Below are 27,766 nucleotides of genomic sequence, written 5' to 3' on the forward strand. Positions count from 1 at the left end.
CACCAGTTATAAATTCTGTTGCAGATATGTGTCGCAAGGAGACTCAAAGGCACTATGGAGGTGGATGTGCCCACTTCCAGGTCCCTGCTAGACAACCCGCAAGAACGCATGTTTGCTATGGCTGATGAGCAGCCACCCTTCCCTAGTCAACAAGCTGGATGCAAATAAAAGTTCCCATTGTAATAAAGCCACTGAAAAACGAAAGCATGTCTCGGTAGGTTCAGGGATTTAAGGGACGACAGTGCAACATTGTTCCTGAATATGTAAGTTTACCTATTAAATGCCAAACATGGAAAAAAAGGAAGAAAAAAAAAAGTTCTAATAGATTGTGCATTTGTGTAAAGGAAGCAGCAATTCTGTCAAAATTTGCAAACTGCAATTAAAAAAAAAATTGAAGCGAACGAGAGAACAGTCACCACAAGGCTTTTTTTTATTTTGTTACAAGCACATGTACATGATGTATGTACAGATTTTATGTACAACTTCTATATACAACATAATTTACAGGGAAGGCAAAGCTGCATTGTCCCAATTAAATCTGTCCAGATCACAACTTTGTATCCCATCAACGACTGGTCGAAATGCATCTGATCCTGCAACCTTCTCACCATTTTGCTGACTTGGCACTGCAGGTGAGACACTTCTTTGGAAAAGTCTGTGGAACTCACTGCTGCAGATGCAGGCCATCGGATGACGACACTCTTGGCACATCGACAAACAATCCATATTACCTTTCTGTTGACGTTACTCACTGATGCCGGTTTAGTGAACCGCAGCAGTGTCTTCGGAACGGTCTTCGTCTTGTCCTGGAACCTCTTGCCTCCTCTGGAGACCTCGCTCTGGAAGACAGCAACCACATCCCTGGAAGATCTGACGTGCTTCTGGTTAACTGCTGCAGCCAAATGTGATCTTTTCTCCTGTTTTGTGGGACCTTGAAGATGAAAGGATGCTCCTGGGCCGGAACACTGCAATGGACCCTGCTGTCGCGTCAAACCTGGACAGGAACCTTGAGGCCCGCAGGAAATTCCAGATGCGACTGGTCTTCAGGGCAAACTTCAAAACAAGCCCCTTGTAGCGTGGCAGAGAGACTAGGAGTAGCAGTGTGGCAAGCCATGCCACAGCCGCCTTGTGCCCTCTTGGGGCAAGGCAGCGCCGACGAGCCACCGGTGCTCCCACACCGTGCACCTCAGGAACCCTACTACGCTTTCCCATCCCCCCTCTTGAGATGACGATGAACCAGAGTCCAATCGGGATCCAGACGAACTTGCCACGAGCCAACCTGGCCCCGATGAAACTGGCCGCTGAAGACACTGGCCCGAGGAAACTGGCAGCGGATGAAACTGGTACCAGGTGACACCAGCCCGACGAAACTGTCGGCTGATGAACCGGCACCTGATGAAACCGCCTCCCGACGAAACCGGTAGCAGAAGACACCAGCCCGACGAAGCTGGTGGCCGACGAAACCAGCCCCTCCCGACGCGATCGGTAGAACACAACACCAGCCTGGCGAAGCTGGTGATGGCCGCAACCAGCACCCGGTGCAACTGGTGCCCGATGAAACCGGCCCCCCCCCCCCACCCCCTGACGAGACTGGTAGCGGATGACACCAGCCCGATGAAACAGGTGGCAGCCACAACCGGCACCCGACGGGACTGGTGGCCAAAGAAACTGGCACCAGACAGGACTGGTGGCCAATGAAACTGGCACCCGACGAACTGGAACCCTCGCTGGTTTCACGGGCCGCCGGCCTCTAGCCGACAGAGCCAGAGAGCCCGTGACGGGCGTAACCCCTTCCTCTTGATGACCCCTTGCCAATCACGCACCAAAGTCCAAGGGCACCCCTTTCCCCGACGGTGGTCTTCTTTCTTCCGCTGCAACCCGTGTGAGGTCGCTCCTTTGGCAGTGGTGGATAGAGCGAGAGGATGCCGCCTTGGGGAGGAGGCCGGCCTACCACCCCATGGCAGATCTCCTTCCGGGAAACGAGCTCCGACAGAAGGTTAGGGCGGGGAGGGAGGAAGGGAACGCAAGACCGGAGAATGGTAGCCTTGCGAGCACGCGCTTGCCAAGGAAGGAGGAGAGAGCGCCCCTTAGCTGGCGAGCACCGCCGCGAGGGACTCTTTGCAGTCGACGCTGGCCTGCTCCCCGTCTTCGTCCAGCAGGGTGACGCTAAGCTCGGCCAGGAACGCGAGCACCTCCTCGCGGCCGGCGAAGCCCAACGCACGCTCAATATACGCTACGGGCAAAACTGGCCGGTATCTACAACAGACGGACGCCACGGGTTAGGAGAGGGCACTCGCACCCCACACCAACACCTAGCGCTACCCCCAGCCAGCTAGAGCAGGGTGGCAATACTCACCTTAGCTGTGGCTGAAAGATGCGCAAGCACTCTTAAGCATAACTATAACCCGTAACGCCCTTGACTTCTTAGCCCCAGAATGAACCAACCCCAAAAGATTGAGATATGCCCAGCCGTGCAAGCACAAAATCTAGAAACCCTATCCGAACCTTTTTAGGCTTCTGAATCCCCCAAATTCAAGCCATACAAAAACCAATGCTACAAACCCAATGCTCACACTAAGGATCACAAGAAATAAGATCCATCAGCAAGATTGTCTAACAACTGCGTTGCAAGACTGCATTTCTCATATGCAGCAAGACCAGACTTTAATGGTATGTTTCTAAACGAGTTTCTAGAAAACCATAGTTTAGGGTGAACAGAACTGTTCTAAGTGGCCGAAAATGCACAAATATGAGACATGCTATCAGTGTCGAAAGCGCAACGCCTGTCCAGATGCTGAAGGCAACCAGCTGAAGTCAGCTGCTTATCACAAGGTCCTTGAACAGGCGGTGTTGACCAATTTAGGTATACAGAAAAGTTAAAGAGGCTCTTAGACAGGCTCAGCACTGCATGCAATGAACGTCAACCCAGCTCTAAAGTTCAGGTTAGTTGCAAATATGCTAGCCTGATACAGCTTACACCCAATACAATGACCGAGTGAGAGCATTTTTGCCTCATCCACACCACATGCAAGGTGTCAAAAAGGGGGCAGCACACTGTCTAAGGTGTCAAGAACACCCACCCCTTTCACCCCAAGGGCAACATGGCCCTCGGCAATTCTATTCGATAAAGTATCAACCCATGCCACATGACCACGCACAAACATCATAAGGACCATGAACTACAAATGGCAAAATCAGCAAGATTTAAACAACGATGCATTCAGCGAGCGTTTCTGTGAGAATGTAATACCCTATACTTTCTAGAAGGAAGCTTTGCAATCTAAGTCCATCAGCAAGTTCGACCAAAAAAAAAAAAAACCCGGACTCCAGAGCACTTTCCTTACATTTCGAGGCCAGCTTCACGTTTAGAATTAAGTGCGACTGGTCTAATCCATATTCAACTAACACCACTCGAAGATGCAATGAGAACCTCTTGTTGGTAAGCCGGCCACACTAGAGCAGCAGCATTTGTGCAAATGAGGTAGTTTGTAAACTGCAGAAGTTGTGAACTATGACAGATGCTGTAATACTCTCAGAGATACGCCCCACCCTTAGTTTTGGGTCGATTTCCTATCTTGTTCGTTTAAACACCGAAGACGGCCCTTTTTAGTACTATAGTAGTGTTTGGATCAATGACGGCCTTGGCGTAAATGCAGCTATTTAGCTATGGCCGGATTTAGGCGAACATTGTTGACCGAGAAGTACAGTCACCCTCGCCTCTTTGCCCCTCGACGCAATAACAAGTTTGGTGGAAACACATTGCCTAAAAATAGCATTCTTTCAGCTTTTCGCGATTGCATACCGAAAGTTGCCTAACTTTAGGCAGGCTATCTCCCGGGATATTACAATAGTAATATAAGGATGATACAGTTACAGTAAAGATATGGTCAAAGAAAAACAGTCTGAGCATGCTTGTAGTACTCATAGCCCAATACAAGTGCACAGTTACGCAGGGTTGAAGCACAAATGTAACACTGATGCAGGCAACTGAGGCCCAGAAAAACTGTGGTAAGGGGAGTTTGTACAGCTGCGCCCTTTTCCAGAGAGACTGATTTCCCTGAACACGGGGTCTCCAACGAAGCGGTTCTCGTTGCAATGAAGAGCCTGTCTAACCTGACTAACTGAACTAGGAAGAACTGCATACACTCGAATCCCGACGCACTTACACTACGCGCGAGCATGGACTCTGGTTGGACAGGAGTGCTGTGCCACCATTCAATCAATGCGTCGGAGTTGGACCCAATTGCCGGGTTGGCACCGTCACGATGCGAGCACACTGGACGAAAGAGTAGGAACCGGACGGGCGTCTATCAGCCTAGCGGGTGCCAACTCGACCACGGCTTGGCAAATGGCAAACGCCACGGCACCGGCGGGCCAATAAATGCACCAGAGCGAGGCACGCAACAGCTTATCGGGGCGGCGCTTTCTCCCGCAAAGGGCAGTCACGTTTGCCCATTGCCAAGTTGTGGCAGACTTAAGCACCGGGTGTTTGGAAAACAACCTGCGCAGTGCCGAACGCTTGGACTTTGTCCAAATGCAGTGCCAGCGGTGGGTATGAGAAGCCAAAGTTTCGGAACTTGCCGTTGTTTCCTTTTCCAAGTTCTAAGCGATTCACGAATATTCTCTAGGAGAAAACAGTGGACAAAGAAACCCGCGAAAACTGTAAACAACTTCATTTTTACGGGCTCCATACTTCGCAAACTTTGGAAATTGTGGATTCGGAAATGTCTTGCTACCTGTACTGATGAGTTGTGTGCACCGAAATCTCATTAATTTGCATCAGAGGGGGACCAGAACTGTGTTTAAATAATGCAAAGTTTGAATTACAGGGAGTTTCCATCCTAGAAACACACGGGACAAGACCTGCATGTTAGTTTGAATTAAGAGAGTTTGAACTAACGAGATTCCACTGTATTCGTTACCATGAGCAGATAACCGCGAGACCAATTTTACGCAACATACTTTAAGTTTCAAAATTCACAAAAATGAAGTCGCTTACAGTATGTAAGAATGAATGGTGTCTACCACCAAAAATAAAAGTCACTTCCACGTTGAAAATTTCCAAAAATTGCCCGAAACTTTTGAATCAGATCAGGCAAGCACTTCGGCATCCGTTCCAAACCAAAGTTTCGACAGAAACTGAGTGTTCGGCAATAAGCAGTTTAAATTTAAATAAAAAACAGAAGTTATCCTTTCTCTTATACACGTGGCATAGTTAACGTTGACCTCGCGCGGCCAAACAAATCCCGCCCTCCCTCCCCCCCCTTCCCGAAACAAGCAGTACGCTGCTACGATGAAGAGGCAATGGTGGGAGGCATACGTACGCCCGGACCATGGCGCGCAGGGCCGCCTTGCGCTCCCTGGACACGCACCAGTCCATGAGGTAGCCGGACATCTTGGGCGGGCTCTGGTACAGCTTGAAAAACCTCGCATAGTTACCCAGGCTCCAAGCATGGCACACCGCCAGCGCGTGGCTCACCACCGCGTCCGCCTTCTCCAAGGCACTCAGGTTTGCCAGGATCGTCTTCAACTCTGCAGCGCGGAGGAAAGAAAGAGGCGGAGGTGCAAGAGACATTAAAGCTGGTAGAACGACCTCCAGCACACAAATTTTAAAAGTCGGAGGCAGTATTCTTTCATTTTAAAAATCGTACAGCTCTTGAACAAGCCGTTTCCAACCTTGCTTAAACTTTATCGGAAGTGGTTCTGGGCTCATGCTTTCGCATTCACAACTCGTGAGACTTAGGTGTCATTTGTTTAGAACCGACATCAAGGGCAAACTTCTGCATTTGTAGTGCACCACGGAGTCCAACAAAGGGATAGGTAACTTTACATAACCAGTCTAGCTTGTCTCTGTCACCCTGCCAGTGCTACCAAAATGCTATACCCAAGTGTGGAACAAGAGAGTTCAGTCGCCACCCAAGGTTACCCCTTGCCGCCAAAGGTGGTGAAATAGGAGAGGAGGAGAAGCAGGAACTTAAAGATAGGAGAGGAGAAGAAAGGCGACTGATTGAATCATTCTGGTCGGGCCAAGCCAGGACACTCGTCTACGAGAAGCGGGGACCAAAGCGGTTATTGCCTCCCCCGGGAAGATGGGGCCAAAGGGTCCAAACCTGCACCGGGTTCAACTCAACCACCAGGATGCCCTTTTCCCCGGACATGGGAAAGCCACGCACAGCCAGACATGGGTGGGTAAGCACCCACATGGCTCAGGGTCTGTGGCGACGCCGCCCACCAAAAACCTACTAAAGCAGATGCCCCCTGCAGGTTCAAGACACCGGGACACCATACCGTGTATGCCGCAGGCAAAGCCACTTGTTGAACTGCTTGCCACGCTTCATACAAAGCACTATGTCCCGGTAGCTCACGGCGTAAGCAGACTTAAGCTCGCTTAACATGGTCCAATGTAAGTAAACGGCAATATGTGATTCTGCCTCCAGGGGCATAAGGTTAATACAAAATTTTCTCATTGAAATCCCGCCCTAGTCAACAACTTTAAGCATGTCCAACACTTTTCGCAAACAGAGCAACAAAATACACTTTTATCCACACCACACAATCAAACCAAAGACAAAGGGGAGTCAATACGTGCAGAATCCAAAGTCCCAACACGAAGACGACGACCCTGCCCAAGTAGGGCGAAATGGGAAGCCCGCCCCTTGGACCAACACCAGAAACCCAGGGCCGGTATGCGTCCCACGGCGGGATACCGACTTCGGTCACTACGCCCAGCTAATCACTGTAACAGACCCTTTTTAAAAGTGTGCACCATTTACCGGGTACTCGAATCCAATCACAAGCTTCGTGCCCGAGAAATGGCGACCACCAATGCTCCTCAATGGGGTTTTGAAAAGGGACGCTACTCTGCCAAGGTTCCGAAAGTTGCCAAAGCCTTCCCTCGCCGTCCCTCCCTGCCGCACAACTCACCCAGGGTGTTGCGGGCAAAGACGTTGTAGAGGATCCGGTACCCCGTGAACTCCAGCCGGTTGCCGGCCTCCACCTCCAGGTAGAGCGTCTTGAGCTGCGTCTGGCACTGGTTGAACTCTTCGTGGTCCCCCTGACGGAAGAGGGCGGCACCGAGGTCACTGGCGGGACGCAGAAAACGCAATACACCGGTCTCTTTTTTTCCCAAGGAGGAAGGGGACCTCGGAAAGGTGAAACCAGTCGCCCAACAAAGGCACAGAGAAGATAAAAAGTGCCAGAAGTCCACGCCATCGTACAAACAAGGTGAGCCCGTTGCAGCTTGTGTGCGTGATGTTCTGAAGGCTAGCATAATTAGCGTTGCACTGCTGCGCGAGCATGTGACTTTATTGTGACAGTGTAGACAAGAAGTTACGATTAGGCTGTAAAAAACAACAAAAAAAAACTTGCACCCACCTTTTCGAGTGCGATCCTGGCGTGAGTCTCGTAGACCTGCACGGTGAAGGCGTCTCGGACACACTGAACCTGCGTGCAAGAGAGGAGGGCCACGGCACCGGTTCAGTCAGTGCATCAACCGCACCCTTGCCAGTGCACGGCTCACATCCGCTCGGGGGAAAGGAAGCATAGTTTCGATACTTGTTTCTGGTGTACCGTGGAAAGCATAGAAATAGCCAAGCAAATATTTTTCAAGGAACAAATTAAATAATGATGAAATAAAATCTAGAGGAAACGGGGAACCCTTCATTGGATCTCCTGCAATTAATCAACGCACGACCCCGTGCCCGCTGCCTTCTTGAAATTCCTCGTTGCTAGAAAATACTGCCGCTGCAAACGCGAGAGGTGTTGGCCAGGGAAGACATTCACGTTCAACGAAATGTTTTCATACAATGTCAATCTTCACATTTCCCCGTTAGTTCCGAGAGCGGTAAAACATGTAGGCCTCCGCGCATTACGCATTTTCGACGTCAAAGGAATTCTGGGAAAGGTCACTTTCAGCATGCACCAGGCAGCTCCTAACAACGAAACAGTGGAACTACGCTAACGAAAACATCCTACCCGGTGGCACGCCACGGTGTAGGCGAAAAGTTCAAAATGCGAGAATATCGTCGGGCGCTTTTCAGAATAAATTGGTTCATGAGTGGACATCGAAATGATCCGAACAATTTGCTGGATGCGAGCTCGGCGGGAAAGCTAACGCGCGGATGTTGTTCACAAATGGCGCGGCCATCATTGAAGAAAATGAGGTAGCCCCGCTGGCCAACAAAGCGTAGCGACAACTTGGGGCTTTTCGGAGCACGCGCTGGCTGCCCGTCCCAGCACCCACCGTGAGGTCCTGGCGTATGGACTTGAGCTGGTCGCAGGCGTAGTGGTAGTCCTGCTTGAGCAGCCACTGCTCCTTCACCAGGTCCAGGGAGCGACGCAGCACCTCCACGGGGCGGATCGTCGAGGGGTCGGGAGCCTGCGGTTGGGCGGAGATTTGTTTAACGACGGAAGTTGCAAGGTACCTAACGAAATACACGATGGACACGAACAACTCGAAGAATGTAAACGAAGAAGGAACGTCGCAGTGGCCCTTCTTCCACATTCTTTGAGGCAACAGCACCGTGGGAGCCAAGGCGTGCTCCGTTCCCCCCAAGTTGGAAAACAGCGAAACCTACAAACCCAGCGAGCCAATAAGGAGGGAGTCACGCGGAGTGCACCGCTCCCGCGCAAAGCTGCCACATGCTCTGGTCAGTTACTGACTTGCCAAAGGGGCTGTCGCATTCGCTCTTTGCCAAGTTGCGATGTCGAGTGACACCGCAACGTGGCAGAGATTTTGATGTCCCGCGAAACTTCGCTTCCCTAGACATCAAACAAACACGGCTCCGCTGCCGACACCCACGGCCTCGCTACGGTGCGACCGACACGAACGGGAGGAAGCGAGGTCCCCGCAGGCTTCCACACGAGGCCGTCGCTTCGAGACACCGACCAAACTGCTCGGTACAAGGGAGGGTAGGGGCAGACTGACCGAGGTGAGGCGCAGGTACTGCTTCTCGAGGTCCCTGCAAGTGCCCACGATGGGGAAGGACTCCCAGTCCAGGTCGGCCTCTCCGGCATCCAGCAGGGGTCCGCTGTTGATGGTCAGCACCAGCGAGAAGGGACGCTTCTTGCGCCCCGACGAGATCTCCGACTGGAAGCGGGCCGCCCGCTTCTGCAGCTTCTCGCTCGTCACCATGTCCTCCTCCACCTGGAACTGGGGGCTGCCGGGCGAGAGGGGAAGAAATGTTTAAGGGCGGCCCACAGAGTCTTCTGCCGGGAACAAAACCGGATTCACAGTTACCCGCTCTACATTCCCTCTCTCCTCTTCCCCCCACGGGAGCGGGTCTCTGAGTTAGTACTCCCCACAGAAGGGAGGAATCGGGCGAGCGCTTCCTCCATTCTGGCCACTCGTCGGCCTTTCGGCGTCGGGACTGGTGCTTCCTTTTACTATAACCGGAGTTTTACTACATGCAGAGTTACTACAACGGGGTTCCACTGTATTAAACCTGTTAAAATCATTAAGCTCATTTTCAAGTTTCCATCCACACCTCCAGCTAATTGAGTTTTAATTCACAGCCATTAATTTACCCTGTCAGTGCACAGATGGAACATATGAAAGGTAATAACTAAACCAGAAACACATAAAAAAATGAGCTTATAGAGAGGTCCATATAAATTTTCCCGTATTATGCAAGTATCCTTGCGGAATCTCGAACTGCAACCAAATATCATCAGAACACCGCTGTATGTACAGTCGCCGGCCGATTTTTTGGACGCCGATAATTTGGACTTGTTCGATATCTCAAACCTAAAGGAGGAACCGTGACCTACCCGACAGAAATAGTGCATATTCACAACCGATGCTTCAGACAGCTTGAAGTTCGAAAGTTCCATTTTTTGAACAAAATTGTCACGAGCGAACAGTGGGAAACTCTACCGAGAAGCGACCATTTTGGATTTTATATTGGCTGCTAGTCCTACCGCTACGTGACGCTGTACGGCTATTTTCTCTAGCTGCTAATCATTATCATCATTGTTGTTACCATTTTGCTTTGTTCATTCGCCATTGCAGTCACGGATTTGAGCCTCTCATCTCGATCTCATCTCGGTGAAGCGTGTTTTCGGACTATGCTGGCTTGGACGTCGACGCCCCGTCTGTTCTTCCGCCATCGCGATCTGTCTCTAAGAAGCGTAGAAATTACTCGACCATAACGCTAGAAAAGATGGGAGCAATTTTCAAGCTAATAGAAGGTTGCTGTAATGGAAACTGAGGCGTAACCCGAAGCAAGGCACTATTTACGGCTTTTTAAGCCCGCTTAGACATAATGAAGGCAGATTTTTCGCACTGTTCTTATTATTCGGATGTTTTTTTCGATCCCTGCGAAGTCCGAAAAATCGGTCGGCGACTGTAATTGAAAATATTCGGACCCTTGAGTGTGTGATGTCTCGCTTTGCTGCTCTACGGCGAAACATGAATCGAAGAATCGCAATGCGTACTCTGCTGTCTTCGCTTCACTGCGGTGCACCAGTGTGCAATGAGAAGCATGCTGAACGAAGCTATCTAACCCACCAGAACGGACCACGAACATGAGGATATTTCTTGACTTCCGAGTACGGAGATGATACAGAGATGAAATCGAGTAGTGCATTATTTGAAGCGATAACCGAAAGTCCGGAAAATTCAAAGAAGCCCACTGTGACGATCCGACCGTGTTGTGGGTCCTGGGCCATTACATTCATCACATTTTGTCGAAATGCAGCAGGGCAAGCACTTTGGCGCAACAATCACGTCCCTGGCTTCTTTTGGTTAATACAGCAGGCATTCACTCGCTGCCATTAATTGTAACCCGCATAACTGTAGACTGCATGCAGAAATAAGCTTTCGCTACGTCGCTTTCAAGCAGCCTAAGATTTCATCGGTGGACAATGAAGTATTTTGCTCACAGCTCGCCCTAGTGAAGGTATATCCTATGGTAAAAACTGCTACAGAGGAGATATTGATATAGTGAAGCGAAGCTGTATGGATGTACAGACAGCAGGAAGTGAGTCGGCCCCATGGGAAAATCGGACGGCTCTGTTGTAGACTAGAAATGTAGCCAGTAGTGTATGACTGCTCGCCTGGGGTTTCTAACATGCATTCATTCAAATCATAATGGATTCAAATCATAATGGGCAGGGGAAGGGACAAAAACCCTGGATCTAGGCTCTGCAACGCTACCTTGTGCTGCATGTGCTACGTTTCACTTTACGTGAGAGCGTAGCAGAAGCCACAAGAGTAAGCTGCGGCTTTCGGGGTTCGCTACTGATCACGTGGGCTCGTGCAGGCAACTCGCGTTCAAAACTCCAACTTCGCTCACACGTCAAGCGAAGACTAACTCTGCACTGCTCCGTCGGATCCCGAGATCGGGAGGACCGAGTGCCACTTACATCTGCTGCTGCTTCTTCTGCTTCTTGTTGGCCTTGCGGTTCTGGGCAGACTTGCCCTTCTTGCCCAAGCCATGGCTCGGGTTGGTCCCGCTGTACGACACGCTCGAGTGCAGCGCCTTCTTGCCGCTGCTGCGCACCGGCTCCGGGCTCAAGCTGGACTCCAGAGAGCTGTCGGCGAGGGAGGGAAACGCCGGTGAGCTGTCGTTCGCCGCGACGCCGATGCGAGCCACGCACCTTGCTCGCAACTACGGTGTCTGGAACGCATCTCCAGCTGGTGCGACGATAACAAAGGAACCGCATGGTCGTCGTTGCCGTTTTTGGCGTCGGTGAAACACTGAAGCACCCAGCGCGTGGTTCAGTCAACGACGCAACCTGGGGGTACGATCGGGGACGCACTTGGGTCGCATAAATTCGAGTTTACGCTGACTCTTTTCCTTTCCAAGCCACCCGGGCGGCACTTGGCAGGATCTTACGGCGGCCGACGAGTCGACTTCTCGATCGCAGCCTTGTCCCAAGTTTAAATAGAGAAGGGTACGCAGGAAGATCGAGCACGGGATGACGCTCCCTTGCGACAAAAAGAAACGCAAGCGAGCCGGAAAAACTCCGTTTCCGTGCATAAAGACGTCTAAAAGCACGTCGCGTGAAATTGCCCTATAGGGGGTTTCTTCCCAACAGATGCCACCTAGAAGACGAGCCTTCCACCAAACGCCGTCACTGGTGGCCCCAAGCAGCGCCACCTAGACCGCGTCAGCATCGGCGTCTCACAAAAGATATGTTCACACACGGAGACGCCAAGGCGGATACGCTTGTCATGCACGTGTCTCGTCTTCTAGGTGGCACTGTCCCAACCCAGAGCAACAGAGGGAGACAGCCCACCTGGAACGCCTCTTCTTCCTGCGGTCCCTGGGTCCCGGCTGTGGCGGGCTCCTAGTCTTCGACCTGGAACGCGATCTGGACCTGGACCTAGACCTGGACAGCCTACGCCCGTTCCCCCGCGACCACCCGTCCGACCTCCGGCCCCCGCCGCTCTTGAGCGGGATGTAGCCCGGGGGCGACTCGCGGCCACCCCTCTCCGACGAGGAAGCCCTCTTAGGGCCCAGCCTGTTCGACACGGGTGCCGCGTGTCCCAGCCTGCGGGCCAAGCTGCTCCGGGGGGCCGGAGGGGCCCCCCCGGGGCCCGGTGTGGCCGGCGAAGAGAGGAGAGAGGACGACTGCGTCCCCTGCGGCCCCTTCTTGTCGTCGGGGGTTGGCTGGGACGCGGTCGAAGACGGCGGCGGTGGCGGTGCGGGCTTGTCCTGCTCCTGCTGCAGGCGCTCGCTGTGTATGCTGCGGGGAAGGGACGCGAGAGTCTATGACTTTGGAAGTTGTGGCTCGTACAATTGTAGTCGGCGACGAGTCAAATAAAAATTTGGAGGTTTGAAATGCCAAACCAAGGAAGGGCATCTGGCATGACCCAGCAGAGGGCCGAGAATCGATTTCAGCCACCGGGGGACCTTTTCACGTGCAATCGAAACCTCGACTACACGGCGCCTTTTCCACAAAGATTGCGAGCACCTCGGCAGGGATTCAAATCCGCCACTCGGGAATCTGTAGACCGGCGCCAGCGTCCTTCAATATGCCACTGATCACAAAACTTCTCTAACGCTACGGGAGAGCCTGCTATGCAACCATGTCATAGAGGAGGCAATTGGTGACAGGTTATTAAGAACCGAATTGATGCTCCGCCTTGGGCACCAGCTTCCAGCCTTTGACAGCACATCAACGCACGTGCAGCCAGAGCAAGGCAGAAAGCAATGAGCATATGCTGGAACCGAAGCATACACTGGGTTGCAGACGATTTATGTGGCAGACTCCCATGCTCAAAGAAGCCAATATTGGGTGCAGCTCAAACTGCGCCGCACATCCTGTGCCTCCCAACTTTATCTCCAAGTCAATTTATCGTAGTATCCACACGCCTGCTGATTGAACTGTTACAAAACGATACTGATGCGATTCGCCTGTGGTGTTGCACAAACTCGCTGCTTTTAAACCCCACTAAAATTAAGGTTGTCTCTTTCTCCTGTAAGGCAAATGTAATTGTCCATCCCTATAAATTGCACGACTCACACATTTAAAGAAGTTCAATTGTATGTGCCCTTAATGTTTTGACCGACTCGTGCCTGACTTTTAAGTAGCACGTTTAGAAAATTATCAACAATTGAACGTTTACCTGTAATTTCCGTACTTACACCTGCATACTCCACGTATTTCGGTCTCGAGTTTTGTCAAGGTCGAACTTTTCTTTTATTGTACGAAATTCTCTGGCCTTCAGTCAAATGCTACGGTTAAGTGCGTACGGCAACGACTTCCAAGAATTACCGTATTTACTCGCAGAATGAATGCACTTTTTTTTCCGAAAAATCGATGAAAAGTTGGGGGGGACGTTCATTAGGCGAAGTAAAATTTTTGCGTCGTACTTGTCCGTATTTACTCACATAATGAACACACCTTTTATCCTGAAAAATCCAACTTCTTATCTCTTTGCGCGTAACCAAACTGCGCTGTGCAAAAAAAAAAAAAAAAAAAAAAAAAGAAGGAAAAAAAGCTCCTCTTTTTTGTTTTTTTCCCAGTTCTGTGGGTTTTTTTTTTCTTTTTTTTGCCGCCTTTCGCAAGCTGTTTCGTTTGCCTAGAGGGCTTCTCCGCTCCTCTTTCTTACCTCCTTGCACGCAGCGCTCGACCCCCCTAGCCAAACTGCGCTGTGCAAAAAAGAAAAAAAGCTCCTCTTTGTTTTGAATTTTCTCTTAGTTCAGAGATTATTTTTTTTGCCGCCTTTCGCAAGCTGTTTCGTTCGCTTCGAGTGCCTCTCTTTCTTACCTCCTCGCGGGCGGCGGCGCGCGAACCCAAAGTCCAGACTGAGCTGTGCAAAAAAAAAAAGCTCCTCTCCATGTTTTTTTTTTTTTTTTTTTTGCTTCCGTTGGATCTTTGCGAATTTTTTTAAACGCCTTTTGCAAGGCGTTTTGTTCGCGCACGCTGCCCATGCATTCGTGACCTCGCTGCACCAGGATAGAAAAGTGCGTTCATTTCGCGCGTGTGGGGGGAGGGGATCAAAATTTTTACGTCCGAGTTGGGGGTGCGTTTATTACGCATGTGAAAAAAAAGTCGAAATTTTGAGAGCCGACTTGGGGGTGCGTTCATTGTGCGTGTAAATACGGTATTTATGATTGCAACATTGGACGGAGTTCTTTATGATTATGTGCGTCTCTTCGATACATTTGGTCTTTCGAATAGACGATTAGTTCGCGGCATAGTTTCACTCTTTTAAAAACTGCTCAATGCTATTGATTCCCCCGTTCTTGAGTAGAATCTCACTTCATGTTCCCCAGCAACAAAACCAATCTACGTTTTTTTTCTTACCCAACCTAAAATCTAGTTCTTCGTCTACTCGGATGCAGACCATGTATGACGAGTATTTTAACCTTAATGTGAACCTTTTCGCTGCCCTTGCACCTTTTAAAAAGAAGTGCAATACGAAGCTCACTTTGTAGTGTGAAAATATCTTGGTCTGCTCGTCTTTCACTTTGCGCAAGTGTAACCCTTCAAAGGCCTCATTAGCTGTTTGGGGCACAATAAAACGCGGATTGATCGATTAATTGAAGAGATGGACAACCTTTTCGTTTGCGGTGAAGTTGCAGCCCTAAATTGCTCTGCGTAAAATGGGCGTTGAAGGGAGGGGTGTACTACCTGGGAAGGGGCTCGTTGTCCCAGTCCATGGCCCACATGTCCCCACCGCGGTGCATCTTGATCAGCTTCCCCTTCAGCACAATCTCCACCTGGTCCCTGTCGAGATCCGACTTGCACTTGCCAAACGCACGCATGGCGTAGCGTCTGAAAGCACGACGAGGAAGAGGGTTCGTTCAGCATCCCGTCGGACAAACGAGTTTGCGTCGCTTCAGAACGCAAAGAGAAACGTACTACAAAACGGATTGTCCGCCTTGTCTCTACCGCTCGTGTTCTTCGAAATTAGATGTTTTCTTTTCTCCCTACCCGTGATGCTGTGTCATGCTTTACAAACTAATTGACACTTCATTTAACAAGTACTTACTTGAGGCTTTCTGGCCAGTCACGGCCGTGGGGGGTCAGGTTGGCCCTGTAATAATAAAAAAGAAAAATTAATCTTTTATGGGGGCATTACCCGGGAATGTCAACTTTTTAACTGCTCTCTCAATCATAGTGAAATCTGTGGGTGGTGTTCGTAACCATACATAAGAATGGCATGCACAAAGTTTCAGTCCTGTAAGCCAATTTTATGATGAGGTGCTATACCCCCAGAACAAAGTAAAGCATAGCTTGCATTGGAATCTGCTCATTGAATCGCCTATTGTTGAGAAATTGTGTTGATAACCACATATTTTTTATGGCGCACTGCATACTGGAACACCTGTTGCCAAATACTATAAAACATTTTAGAAAAAAATATATAATGAAAAAGTAACATGAAAATGCAAAATCTATGTCATTAAAGGGGCACTGACACCCCAAAGGTCGTATTTTTTTTATTGTCTAAAACGATGCAAGTTGCAGTCAGAGACATGCAAAAAAAAACCGCATTGCGAAAAAAATTTTGCGGCGCGCGCCTTTTTATTTTTGCTGTTTGATTCTTTCACCTCTAGCCTCCTTGCTTCTTTTGATTCGTGACGTCAAGAATCATGAAATTTAGAAGTTTTGTAGGCGACATCTCTATAACATTTAATAACGGCAATCCTAAAACATGTTTTCTAACGCAATTGTGAAAGCACTATGGCCCTTCTTTTTGAAATACCAAAAATCGGGAGTTCGTTGTGGTGCTGTCTCCTGGATTTGTATCCTCCCGTGGAAAAACAGGCGACACCGCTCAAAACTGGCCCCCCGCCCGCCCGCCCGCCCCGCCCGCCCGCCCGCCCGCCCGCCCGCCCGCCCGCCCGCCCGCCCCCCCCCCCCCCCCCCCCCTCCCAACACCGACGCTCGCTCCTTTTCTCCTCGCTTTGAGTCGCCATGGCAACAGCAGGGAGTCATGAAAGAAAGTGGACTCTCAGGACTCCGCAATATTTGACATCAACGCACTGGCACGGATCGCGCGGGAACTTCGAATTCATTGTTTGGAAATTGTTATTTTACTTCACAAATACTGAATTCCCAAATTTCAAATTTTGAGGGTAATGTCCGGCATTGTTTTCAATCGTTTCGGATAATAAAAATTTTGTTTTGTTTTCACGATCGCTGTCCGAAGGTCGGGTTCCAGACGACTGGAGAACTGCCAGAGTCAAACCACTTCATAAGAACAGAAACAAGCACCGCATTCAAAATTACCGTCCAATTTCATTGACTTCAACTACTTGTAAACTTCTTGAACATATAATATATAATCATTTATCAAAATTCCTAGACGAACACAACATCTTGACTAAAAATCAGCATGGATTTCGAAAAGGTTTTTCAACATGTACTCAATTAATTGAAACTGTTCACGATTTCTCGTGGGCAATAAACAATAGAAAACAAATTGAAGCTATTTTTATGGATTTTTCGAAGGCATTCGATAAGGTCTCGCACAAAAAGTTACTATACAAATTGGAAAAAATATGTAAGATTCGATAAGGTCTCGCACAAAAAGTTACTATACAAATTGGAAAAAATATGTAAGAACACACAGTTAGTTAGATGGATTTCAGCATACCTTTCAAATCGTCGACAATTTGTAGTTTATGGTGAATATTGCTCTGAACAACTTTCGGTTGACTCTGGCGTTCCCCAGGGCTCTGTGCTCGGACCTCTCCTTTTCTTGTTGTTTATTAATGATATAGTAGAAGATGTTCCGGTAAAAATCAGGTTATACGCTGATGATTGTATAATTTACTCAGGAATAGCTAGTACTTCCGATCAGCTTTTGTTGAATAGAGCTTTTAAAAAAAATCACGGAATGGTGTACGCAGTGGCAAATGACTGTTAACTTTGAAAAAACTGTTTTTATGAGAATTACACATAAAAGAAATCCTTTAAAATTTGTTTACAATACTAATAATATTCTTCTATCAGAAGTAACACAATATAAATACCTTGGATTATGGATCACTCATAATCTTACTTGGACAAAACAGCTTGACTACGTAACTTCAAATGCTGTTCGAAAGTTTGTCTTTCTTAGAAGGACTCTAAAACTTTCTACCCCTTCCTTGCGTCTTTTAACATATAAAGCCATAGTCTTGCCAACATTAGATTACGCGGCTATCATTTGGGATCCCTTCACCAAACTAAACATTAACAAGCTGGATCGTGTGCAGAAAAAGGCAGTTCGCTACATTTACAATAGCTTCGGACAAACCTCTATAACAGAACTTTTAACCAGAGCCAACTTAAAGTCATTATCTCTCAGAAATCAGCATTCTCGACTAAAATTTTTTATCAATTAATAAATGGACATTATAGGATAGATCTGTCTCACTTAATAAACTTCTCATCAGGCTACGCTACTCGTCAGAGGCATGCGCTAACAATAACTCCTTTTCGATCACACAATAATTGCTTCAAGTACTCTTTTTTTCCGCGAACGGTAACTGATTGGAATAGCCTTTCTGAAAGTGTCATTATGCAGCCATCATCTTTATTTGAATCCCTTCTAAATTAGTTTTGTCCCTCTGAAAAATATTTGTTTGTTTGTTTCTGCGACTTGTTTGCTATTTTGTATGCCTGCATGTCTTGTCAATCAAGTGTATACCCACCTGCTAAAATCCCTTTCAGGGGTTGCAGTATCAATAAATAAAATAAATAAAAAGATTTTGATGAGTCAGTGCCCCTTTAAATTTTAGCATATAGGCTGAAAAAATTAAGTCTCGATAGTTTCATACTGAAATGATAGATTTATTAAGTGAAATTTATGCCAAGAAGTGGAACAGAGAAAAAAGTGTTCGAAGTGCTCGAACCTCTTCTTTTTCTTTAGCATTGGTGGACTGAAAATAATTTGCCAAGAAATAACTATGTAGTTTTAACAAATGAAACTTTGTGGGAGTACTCTCTAGATGTTGGCTGAGGTACAGATGTCGTTTTTCAAGGTCAACTTTTTTTTTTTTTTTTTTTGCATAAATTTGATTTTTTGGAGGTTTTGCCTGCACTTTTTGTCTGAGTTATACATAAATAGCACTCGCACACTTTAAAAAAAAGTGGCAGGTGCAAAAAAGCTATAGGATACCAGAAGCTATTTTATGGGTCACTGATGTTGGCACTCCGCACCAGTCTTTACAGCAGGACTGGCAGCGTTCACCGATGCTACTGTGGCACTGCCAGGATCGTGGCGATTCACGCTATTATGCAGGTACAACATTGGCAACAGGAGACCGAATGGAAAAAAAAACAAAGACGAGGCAAACCCAGGGGTCGACAATGCATTCCACGCACTGTCTGTGCCTGGGCCAACACAACATTTGACAACGCGTCCCAGACGGCCGTGCCTTGGCAAGCGTGTCAGTTGGAACATCGCAGGCGGTGTGCCTAGGCAAATGCGCCACTTGACAATGCATTACAGGGTACAATGCCTAGACAAACATGCCATTTGACAACCCATTTAAGGCATTGTGCCTAGGCTGTTTGATAACGCGTCCGAGTGCCGCATATGGATATGCTGCATCTAAACATACGCGCCATTCAACATGTACCAGGTAAGGTAACTAGACAAATGCGCCAGTTGACGGCGCATTCCGAGCAAACCCGATGTGTTCCAGGCGTTGCGCCTTGAACGCATTACACCCCGTGGAAATGAGCGCACCACGTCCCACTCACATGCGGTCCTCCAGCCTCTGCGCAGCGTTCTGCGCCCATCGCTCCTGGTTGGGTCCCGGGGGTCCCTGCTGCTGAGGTCCCATCATGCGTCCCTGCTGGAAGCCGCCCCTGCCAAACTTGTTGCCCTTGGGGCCCCGCTTGGGCAGGCTGAAGCGGACGCCCCCTGCACCCGGGGCCTCTGCAGTCGCGCAAACAAGGGCACAAAACCGAAAAATCACTTCCTTCGTCGCGGCTCCAAATTTTCTCTAGCCAAATGCAAGGAGAAAACAAAATAGAAGTTCTAATGCCCTTCTGAACCTTTCTTTTATAAGAGAAATGTACTCCTTACTTTTGGGGGCATCATCTAATCCTGAAAACTTCCAAATTCAATGGTAAACTGCCATTAATATTTTGAACAAGTTTGGCCGGTTCTTTGACCCGTATGGCTTGTACAGTATTTGAACACGTTTACCTTTTTGGCAAGTCTTTGTGTGGAGTCTACGGGCAGACTCTCCCGCCGTCGTGGTGCGGAACAAGCCGTATTGGCTTGTTCTGAACATTACCGTTATCGCTCTTTTGAGGCTCATTGCACGTTATACTTGGACAAAAACGTCAAATCCTTGAGAGTTTGGCACGTAATACAGCAGTTATTGTTTGAAGGGGCCGTCCAACAATTTTGCTCCAAGGCGCAGAGAGAGGGGCATATCATAATCTATTATTAGACTTTTAATAGGGAAATCTGCCCAGGAGTGCAATTTCAGGTTTGCTAGAATGCTCAGAGCCTGTAGATTGAGTTATCACCATAAATAGACAACCTCAGAGTCTAACTGAATGCCCCTTATGACTGTACAATCAGCTCACATTCCCTTCAACTGAAATTGCTCCTCCTCCCTTCCCCAGTCCGCCAAGCCCCTCCCCCCCCCCCACAAGGACACTCACGCTTCCCGTGCATGCCACCGCCAAACTGCGGGGGTGGCGGCCTCTGCTGGGGCCCCTCCCCACCGGGACCGCCCATGCCGTTGCCGCCGTAGCCGTAGTAGAATCCATAGCCCGGGCCGGGACCGTAGCTGCCGGCACCGCCGTACCCCTGCGGTGGGCCTGCAAGCGGGGCCTGCGAGTTCTGGCCGGGGTCGGAACCCGCTTCCCCGTCCTCCGAAGGGGGCGGGGGAACGGGCTGCTCCCCGGGGGGAGGGGGTGGAGTCTGCTGGGCCCCGCCCCTGGGGGAGGGCCCTCCCGGGGTCTGGGGGCAGGGCATTGCCGAGGGGACCGGGTAGTAGCCCCCGTTGTACATGTCCTGCGAGACGGAGGGCGAGCCGGAGGCCAAATGTGATCGGTGACAAAACACAAAACGAGGCAACGAGGAAAAGCATGAAACTGTATTAATAAACGGAGAGGCAAACGAGCCGGAGAGTGCCAGACACGACACAGCCGCAAGGCTGCAGGTAAGCAAAAGACGACACAACCTGAAAAAATATCCAAGATTATGATGAAAGTGTGTTAAGAATAAAAAGAAAGAGAGAGAGGAAAAAAAAAAAGCATGCACTCGTTGCTTTTTTTTTTTTTTTTTATGCAGTTTGTTTGAGACACCCCAGTGTTATTGAAGTTATAAAGCTAGCGCCGAAGGTGGGAAAACTAAAGAACCACCCTGTCAGTTCATCTCGTCAGCGACTAAAGAGAACGAAGTGTGCACGATCGGAGCACCGACCATCAACTCAAGTTTTGTTTTTAAGGGGAAACACTACTCCGGAAGGCTAACTTTTGAACCGTTTGTCTTATTTGCATAAATTTGCAGGGTGTATTCATAGCACTGGACAAGGATGCTGTGGAAATTTTCAACCCTATAAATTTATCCCACAATGAGTTGCATAAAAGTTCATAATAAAAAAAGTGTATCTGCTGAGGAAAGCTATCGTTTAAAAAGGATAATGAAAATGGCCAGTTTTTTTGCTGGAACATACAGCAAAATACTTACTTCAGACGACTATGAAAAGGAATTTCAAAAATAATAAAATTTATTTACAAAAAAATAATGGAAAAAAGTTTTTTTTTTTTTTTTTGGTGTACATTTGATCAAAGGGGCGATGCAACGAGTTTTGTATTTTGCGGAAATACCGCTTAGAGCGGATACCTGACGTTAATGACCTGTGAAATACCCATTCGTTTTTCACCACACGCAATCGAAGTCGCAGTAAAAAAATTAAAAAAAAACAAGCAGAGTTCATTGCCTCAACTCGCAGCCAGAACAAGCGGCCACGTGATCTGGAGCCGATTATGTGCCGCCAATGTTGATCATAGGCTTGGCAAGGCACAGGACACGCGCTGCGTTCCAAACATTGTTATGATTCGGCTGTTGTCGTCATTGCAGCGGACTGGACACAGGATACTACCTGAATGCTTCTCGAACTATAGATTATCACGAGCCCACATCGAGTGCCGACGCAATGCTCGGGTCCAATCTATGAGCCGCATTCAAATATCGTCACTGGGCGGTACTGCTACCGCCCAGCTACGTCATCAGGTTTTGCGAAGGAGAGATTGAATGAAAACGCTCGGTTTTGTCCTCGAAATTACAGTGCAACAAAGGAGTTTCTTGGTCAGTGGCGTTGCGTGCGGGTATCCTTGAGTCCCACTAGTGCCAGTAAGCCCGTGTAAAGTGAAAAACATTCCAATTGACTATCGTTGCACCGCCCCTTTAAAAGAAATATAAACTTTTCATAACAAAAGAGCATAAAATGCAGAAAGTAAGTTCACACTAGTGTTCTCCAGAAAATTTCAATATAGAAAAACCAAAATATATCTGCATGCAGAATTTGATTATGAAATGATAGCTTTCCTAAACTGATATTTGACACTAAAAAGTGAAGCTGAAAAAAATGCACTTGAAGTTTCAAGATGACGTTTCAAAAATTTCTTTTTACATCTTAAATGTCAGAAATTCTTTCCAGCAGTGTAGGTGATGTCTTCCTCAAACTTCTGATATGCCGACATTGCTTGCTGACATCGCTTTCAGCTATTTTCACTTTTGGAAAACGAGTGCTACGCAGTGCAGCCACCTCACCAACATATGAAGAATAATTATTTTTGACATTGTTTGTTAGTGCACATTGACAAGACTTTGTGAGAGTGTTCTTTGTTATCCATATATGCCAAAACTCTGCAGTTCTGAATATGCATTTTTTTGAAAAAAAAAAAAAGTGCAATTCAAGGTAGTGTCCCCCCTTAAAGCAACGTGGAAATAAAACTGGACGAACGAAGGAGACCCGGTCGCAAAGCAGATTGGCTCCATTCAAATAAGAAAAACGGAAGAACTTACAAGAGTGCCTGCTCATTTCACAAGATAAAATACAAGGCCCATAGAAGGGAACGGTATCTTTGCCACCTTCGCTTTGGAAACCTCCGCTCGTGAATTTCTGTTCTGGCACAATGCAAGGTATGCAGTGCAAGCACGAAGTGCGGACCTATCACACTTTTCTCGCACAGTAGAACGTCAAACAACAAATCTTAAAATTCAAAGTTGGTGTCGAAACAGAAGTACACCACTAATTTACCGAAAAAAAAAAAAGCATCCTACAACTGCACGTTTACGCCAAGTTTGGCATAGAAGGTCGATGGGATGAATCATACTTCTGGTTTTTAGGCTAGGTGGTACGAGCTACTGCCCATTTGCATCCATCCATTGTTGCACCCTGTTCTATGCACCATCATTCCACTTCACACCTGAACAGCCACCGGGCAATACATTGCCTTGGCCACCCTCCATTGAACGCTTGCATCACCTTCGGACAGTTATGAGAACAAGTCTGCCACAAGTAGTAAACGCATGCGACGGATATCAAAGTTCTAGAGTGGGCAACAAAATCCAGCAGCCTACACATTGAAACTGCTCCACAAAACAACTCGTGACCGTGCAAAACAATACGCCAAGGACCAAACGGCCTTGACCGCCACTCTCATACTTACGTAGGGCGGATAGTAGCCATAGCCGCCGGGCATTCCCGGACCGGGAGACTGAGCGTAACCGTTGTACCTGTGCGGCAAATGACAGGTACGCCACAATGAGCACGTGGTTTGTGCAAGCTCCTAGCAAAAGAATTCGAAAACGTTCCAAACAATGCCAACACCAAAGACCGCTACTTTTTAAAGAGCTTCGACACTTTCAAGAAGGTTTTGCTGTGCTACGCCAACAAAGGGGGAGGACCCACTCACAAACCAATGTTTTACCCCAAGTTAAAAAAAAAAAAAAAAAAAAAAAATTAAAAAGATGAGAAAAAAAGAGTTATTCCGAAATTCAATGCTTTTTACTGGCAGTCTGTTTCCACGGTCAAATTAGAGAAATTTGGACACAAGCCACCAGCATATGCTGGTGAAAAACATTCAGCCTCTCCTCTCGGGTGAAGGAAGAAGACCAGCGAAGCTGTACTATAGTGGGAATGAAGTAATGGCCGCTTGCAAGTCGGCAAGCCAGAGTGGAAAGGCTGGTGGTAGCTGTCCAGAGTCTTGTGTCGACATTTGTTTGCCCGCAGACACAATACTGGGGAAACTAGCCCTTACAGCTCTGCTGTAAAAAGAAAGGAAGCTACGCACCCCATGTAGCCGGGGTACATGCAGCCCTGCTGCTGCGGCTGCTGTCCCCAGTAGCCGTACCCATAGCCACCTGCATAGCCGGTGGCCATGTCGGCTCCGGCGGTGGGTTTGGCAGGGCTACTGCCAGCGGTTGTCTGCACCTTCTCCAGTGCCTTGCGGGCATTTTCCCAGGCCTGGCTGGGATCCACCGGCGCCGCCTGCATGTCGGCCATGCCCGTTGCCTCGCTCTTCCTGCGCGGGTTATGAAACAATATGATGTCAATAACCATTTACTACCTCTTGCTAGTTGAGACACTCTTTAAGATGAACCAGTCTGCTAACGTCGTTTTCGACGCTAGTGCCCAGCAGACGGCCCCGGTTGCCTTACACGTCCAGTGCAGGTTATGAAAGAAAAACAATGCCCAATAACAACTTTCCACAAGTTCCGACATGGGTTCCACTCTGTTAACGGCTCCCTTCAAAGACGGCGCCTAGCAGACGACATCAATTGCACTTAACTATTCTGGTAGCTTCCGCCAGTTCTGACACCCTTCTGAAATTAAACAGTCTGCTAATGTCACTTCTCAAAGGTAGCAAACCTTAACAGAGTTTGAAATCACAACTTGCCACAGACAAATGAAGCCCTCGTGGCCCTGAGGGTACTACTTGAAATAAATAAATAAAATAAATAAACTGTCACTCGCCAAATGCAAGTGAGAGTTACGCATGTCACAAGGAAAAAAGATATTGGTGAATTATTAGTCTCTGCTGGTCCTCCGAAAATTCACAGCATGTTGATTCCACTTCTCGATGGTAGACGTCCAATGTACTTCCATGGTATTTCGTCTCACGCATAGTGTAGAGCACTGTAACCATAGAAATTAATGGCCTAGTTGGTTGTCTCAAAAACGGTTAGCATGAAAGACAAGGGCAAGTAGAAAACTGTTCTTTTCCTTTTCTGTCTCCTTTTTAAAATGTCAGTTGAAAGTAGCACCTGTCCTGTCGAGTCTTCTACTTGCCCTTGTCCTTTGCGCTAGCTGTTTTTAAGATACAGCACTGTCAAAGCCTGCGAGTTGATTTAGCCTTTCACTTGCATAGAGCATAGACTATAGGGCAAAGAAAACTAGAACAAATAGAAGGACCCAACTTGAATGACAAATTAGTTGAGGGCCTCATCAATAAATGAGATTTCAATCATAATGTGTTAGACAAAAAGCCGACTGGTGAAGCTCATCAATGAGATGAACATGGATCATTAACGAGACGCCAACCTCAATAAAAAGAATGACGTTACTTCAAGTGACATTCTGGAGTTGCGCGACCACCAGGAAAGCACATGGCCACGGGACGCAAGTGTCATAAGAAGCCACCAGTGTTCATGCGAGGATATCACGAGCTTTTACAACGCCGATGACATCAGAACACAGAAGCGTCATCCGTGAAACATCACAATCTCACGGACACTAAAGTGCTTGGGTAAAAAAGAAAACATGGTGGCTCTGTGCACGCATGCATGCACCGATGCCCCCATCAGCAGTCGATGCGGAGGTCTTGCTGCCGAGTGCCGTACCTTCTGCAGCTTCCATTCAATACCACCGAATTTGTTCCCCTCGTCAAGAACAAGTATGAATGACCATCAGTGCAGCGAGACGTCATACGCAAGAACCATATACATTCTTTGCATGTGATGTCGCACCAGGAAAGGTGCGGGGCACTGCGCCATGTTGGAGGTTGACTGCGCCGACTGCGCACGGCACGCGTATGCGCCTGCCAAGGCGTTGCGTGCCATTTGCAGCAGGTGCATGCAGATGCGTACCATTTCTTTCACAAAGGTATGCAGTCTTCACGCACACTTGCAATGGTGACGTTGAGCATTTACACGCGGAAGTTGCCGGCATCGATGCGTTTGCAATACGAGCACAAAGTATCGATGTGCGGCGGCAAGGATCCCTCTTGCTAACAGACGAAGAGACCATGGCCGAAGCAAGCGTGGTCTGAAGGTTGAAGACGTTAAAGATCACCGTGTTGCAAAAACAAGCTTTCTTTCGCTGAAAAAGTTGAAAGCACACAAATGCCCGGAGTTCCACAACTGCTTGACAAGCGCCTCGGTGCAGGAACCACGACTGAAAATTCTTGCGAGTGAAGAAGTTGTAGTTGTTGGCAAGGTAAGATATTACTTTTTTGAGTATGCAAAGCGCCGTTAAACAATGCAAGCGTTGCATTCACAGGGGGTTGCAACGTTTTCATGTGCATGTATCTCCTAGCTAGCGGGAGCCAATCACTTTGCGTCGCAACCTGCCTTGTTGGTGGAGACATGCTTTTTTTATTTCCATCTCCGGAGCATGTGAAAGTGCATCTTTCGGGACAAGCCTTAGCTTTGACAGTGCTATGGTGACACCGCGATTATGAAGTTTGCCACCACAAGAACCTTGAGGGAGCCAAGAGCCTTACCAACAATGCTTATTTAAGCCATGGTTTGCCGCACAGTTGACCCCCCCCCCCCCCCCCCCCCCCCAAAAAAAAAACCAGAAGACCATTCAATTAAGCATATGCAGCAAAAAGTAGCCATATTTAGTAAATTATTTCATCTACAAATCCTTGTCAATTATCGGAGTGGGAGCCGATTCAAAGCGTGCAACATTGCTGGTGTCATCTTTCTTGCTTGGAAGCGATTACTCCAGCCGAACACAGCAGAGTTCATTAGAGCCCTCGCTGCAAACACCAATATGGACGCTGCCAGTATGTGATGTAGGTGCAAAGCATATATCAAAATGGCTGTGACGCTAACCTGGCAGAACAGATTGCCAGTCAAGCCAACAAAGATTGGCTTTTTTTTGTTCCTGTCACCAGCATCTGTACTTGCAAATGCAAATAAATGCTTTGAATTTTATTTGAATTTAACACCCCCAGAAATTGCATTCATTGGCCATACTCTAAGTGCCTTTAGGTCAGCCATATGCATATTCCCGTTCCTCGGCATGTGTTTCTAAGAAGCTTATTTAACTCAACTCAACTTGTAGCTCAGTGCAGGAAGTGAAGAACACACAAAAAAGCTGTGTGGTCAGTTTATGGAATTGGAAAACCTACAGAATTATATCAACGGCCTATAAGTCCCATCCAAGGGTCCAATGTTCATGAACAGCGAATAACGACTCGAACAAGGTCCGCATGAAATGATAAAAAAAAAAAAAGGTTAAGTGTCTGCCCTAATGAGCAGACTAATTGGTCACACACTAATGAGCTTGTGCCAAGCCGCCGACAGTTTACTCCGCAGCGGGGGACAAACTCAAAAGCTGTCGACGTCGTTTGAAGGATTGGGTGAAGCTGAAGGCATAATGCGAGCTCGAATTACTTGTTTCTTTCTTCCTATTTCAAGTCTGCTAGAACTTCTAAAGTTACTTTTCGCTAGTCGACGCATGGGACCGGTTTCAACGGGTTTTCACGAGCTGCCATGGCACTAGTCAAACCTGCCACGGGCTCAGATGTTCCTACGTCTATCGTAATCCTTCTAATGTCTTTATTATCACGATATCGGGTAGCACCGACGTTGATAAGGTATGAATTGCAAAATTTGCCGAACGAAATTTAGGCCTATCGTACGTGCTCCGAGGGCTGGAACGAGCATGCCAATCGTCGGCCTTGCATTTGACTAAAACCAGCGCCAAATCATTCACACATTAGTCACAGACTGACAGAAAACGAGTGTCGAATAGTATACATTTTTGTTAAATCAGCGAGTCGAACGTTTTGAACTCACTCCCAAAGGTTCGGGCAGGGGACTTGATCAAACGCTTGAACTGCGGCCATCAGAGGTGCGGACTCCGTTTGCGGGAATACCTGGAACACCTGGCAGAAGAACACATTAACGAAACTTGATTGTTAAACGCGAATATCTGTTTTTTTGCGGGGCCGATCCTCTTGAAAGCAAGAACGACGTAATGGCGACGAAGAAGGAGCTTAAAATTCTCTCCCACGAGCAAGGCAACCAAAGACCGCATAAAAGCCGCCGAATGCGCATGCGCGGCCGAGCAACTCGATTGCGCAGTTTCTCTCGCGCCGCATCCGCGATAAA

General features: G+C 48.1%; 1 protein-coding gene and 1 non-coding gene across 2 annotated transcripts; both read right to left on the minus strand.

Annotated features, from left to right (window-relative positions):
- Positions 1-411: 411 nt before the first annotated feature.
- LOC8026127 lies at positions 412-1,959 on the minus strand. The gene is made up of 2 exons (XR_006078510.1): positions 1,952-1,959; positions 412-1,715 (listed from the first exon to the last, which is right to left on the minus strand). It is a non-coding gene; the product is annotated as an uncharacterized LOC8026127 (transcript).
- LOC8026128 (leukocyte receptor cluster member 8) lies at positions 412-27,735 on the minus strand. The gene is made up of 15 exons (XM_029980808.4): positions 27,452-27,735; positions 23,716-23,946; positions 23,092-23,158; positions 20,071-20,425; positions 19,153-19,330; positions 15,446-15,490; positions 15,085-15,228; positions 12,241-12,690; positions 11,365-11,532; positions 8,927-9,158; positions 8,243-8,377; positions 7,375-7,443; positions 6,925-7,054; positions 5,325-5,532; positions 412-2,256 (listed from the first exon to the last, which is right to left on the minus strand). The coding sequence occupies exons 1-15, from the start codon at positions 27,499-27,501 to the stop codon at positions 2,088-2,090; spliced, it is 2,631 nt and encodes an 876-aa protein (XP_029836668.2). The 5' UTR covers positions 27,502-27,735; the 3' UTR covers positions 412-2,087.
- Positions 27,736-27,766: the final 31 nt, after the last annotated feature.

The sequence above is a fragment of the Ixodes scapularis genome, unplaced genomic scaffold, assembly GCF_016920785.2.
Source record: "Ixodes scapularis isolate PalLabHiFi unplaced genomic scaffold, ASM1692078v2 PGA_scaffold6__148_contigs__length_123643588, whole genome shotgun sequence".
Classification (NCBI taxonomy): Eukaryota; Metazoa; Arthropoda; class Arachnida; order Ixodida; family Ixodidae; genus Ixodes; species Ixodes scapularis.

Coding starts and splice junctions, on each gene's coding strand:
- LOC8026128 (XM_029980808.4), bottom strand. CDS start 27,501: ATGGCCGCAGTTCAAGCGTTTGATCAAGTCCCCTGCCCGAACCTTTGG. Junction 7,055..7,374: donor CCAGGATCGCACTCGAAAAG/GTGGGTGCAAGT, acceptor CTCTTCCGTCAG/GGGGACCACGAAGAGTTCAA. Junction 5,533..6,924: donor CTTTGCCCGCAACACCCTGG/GTGAGTTGTGCG, acceptor TCCGCGCTGCAG/AGTTGAAGACGATCCTGGCA.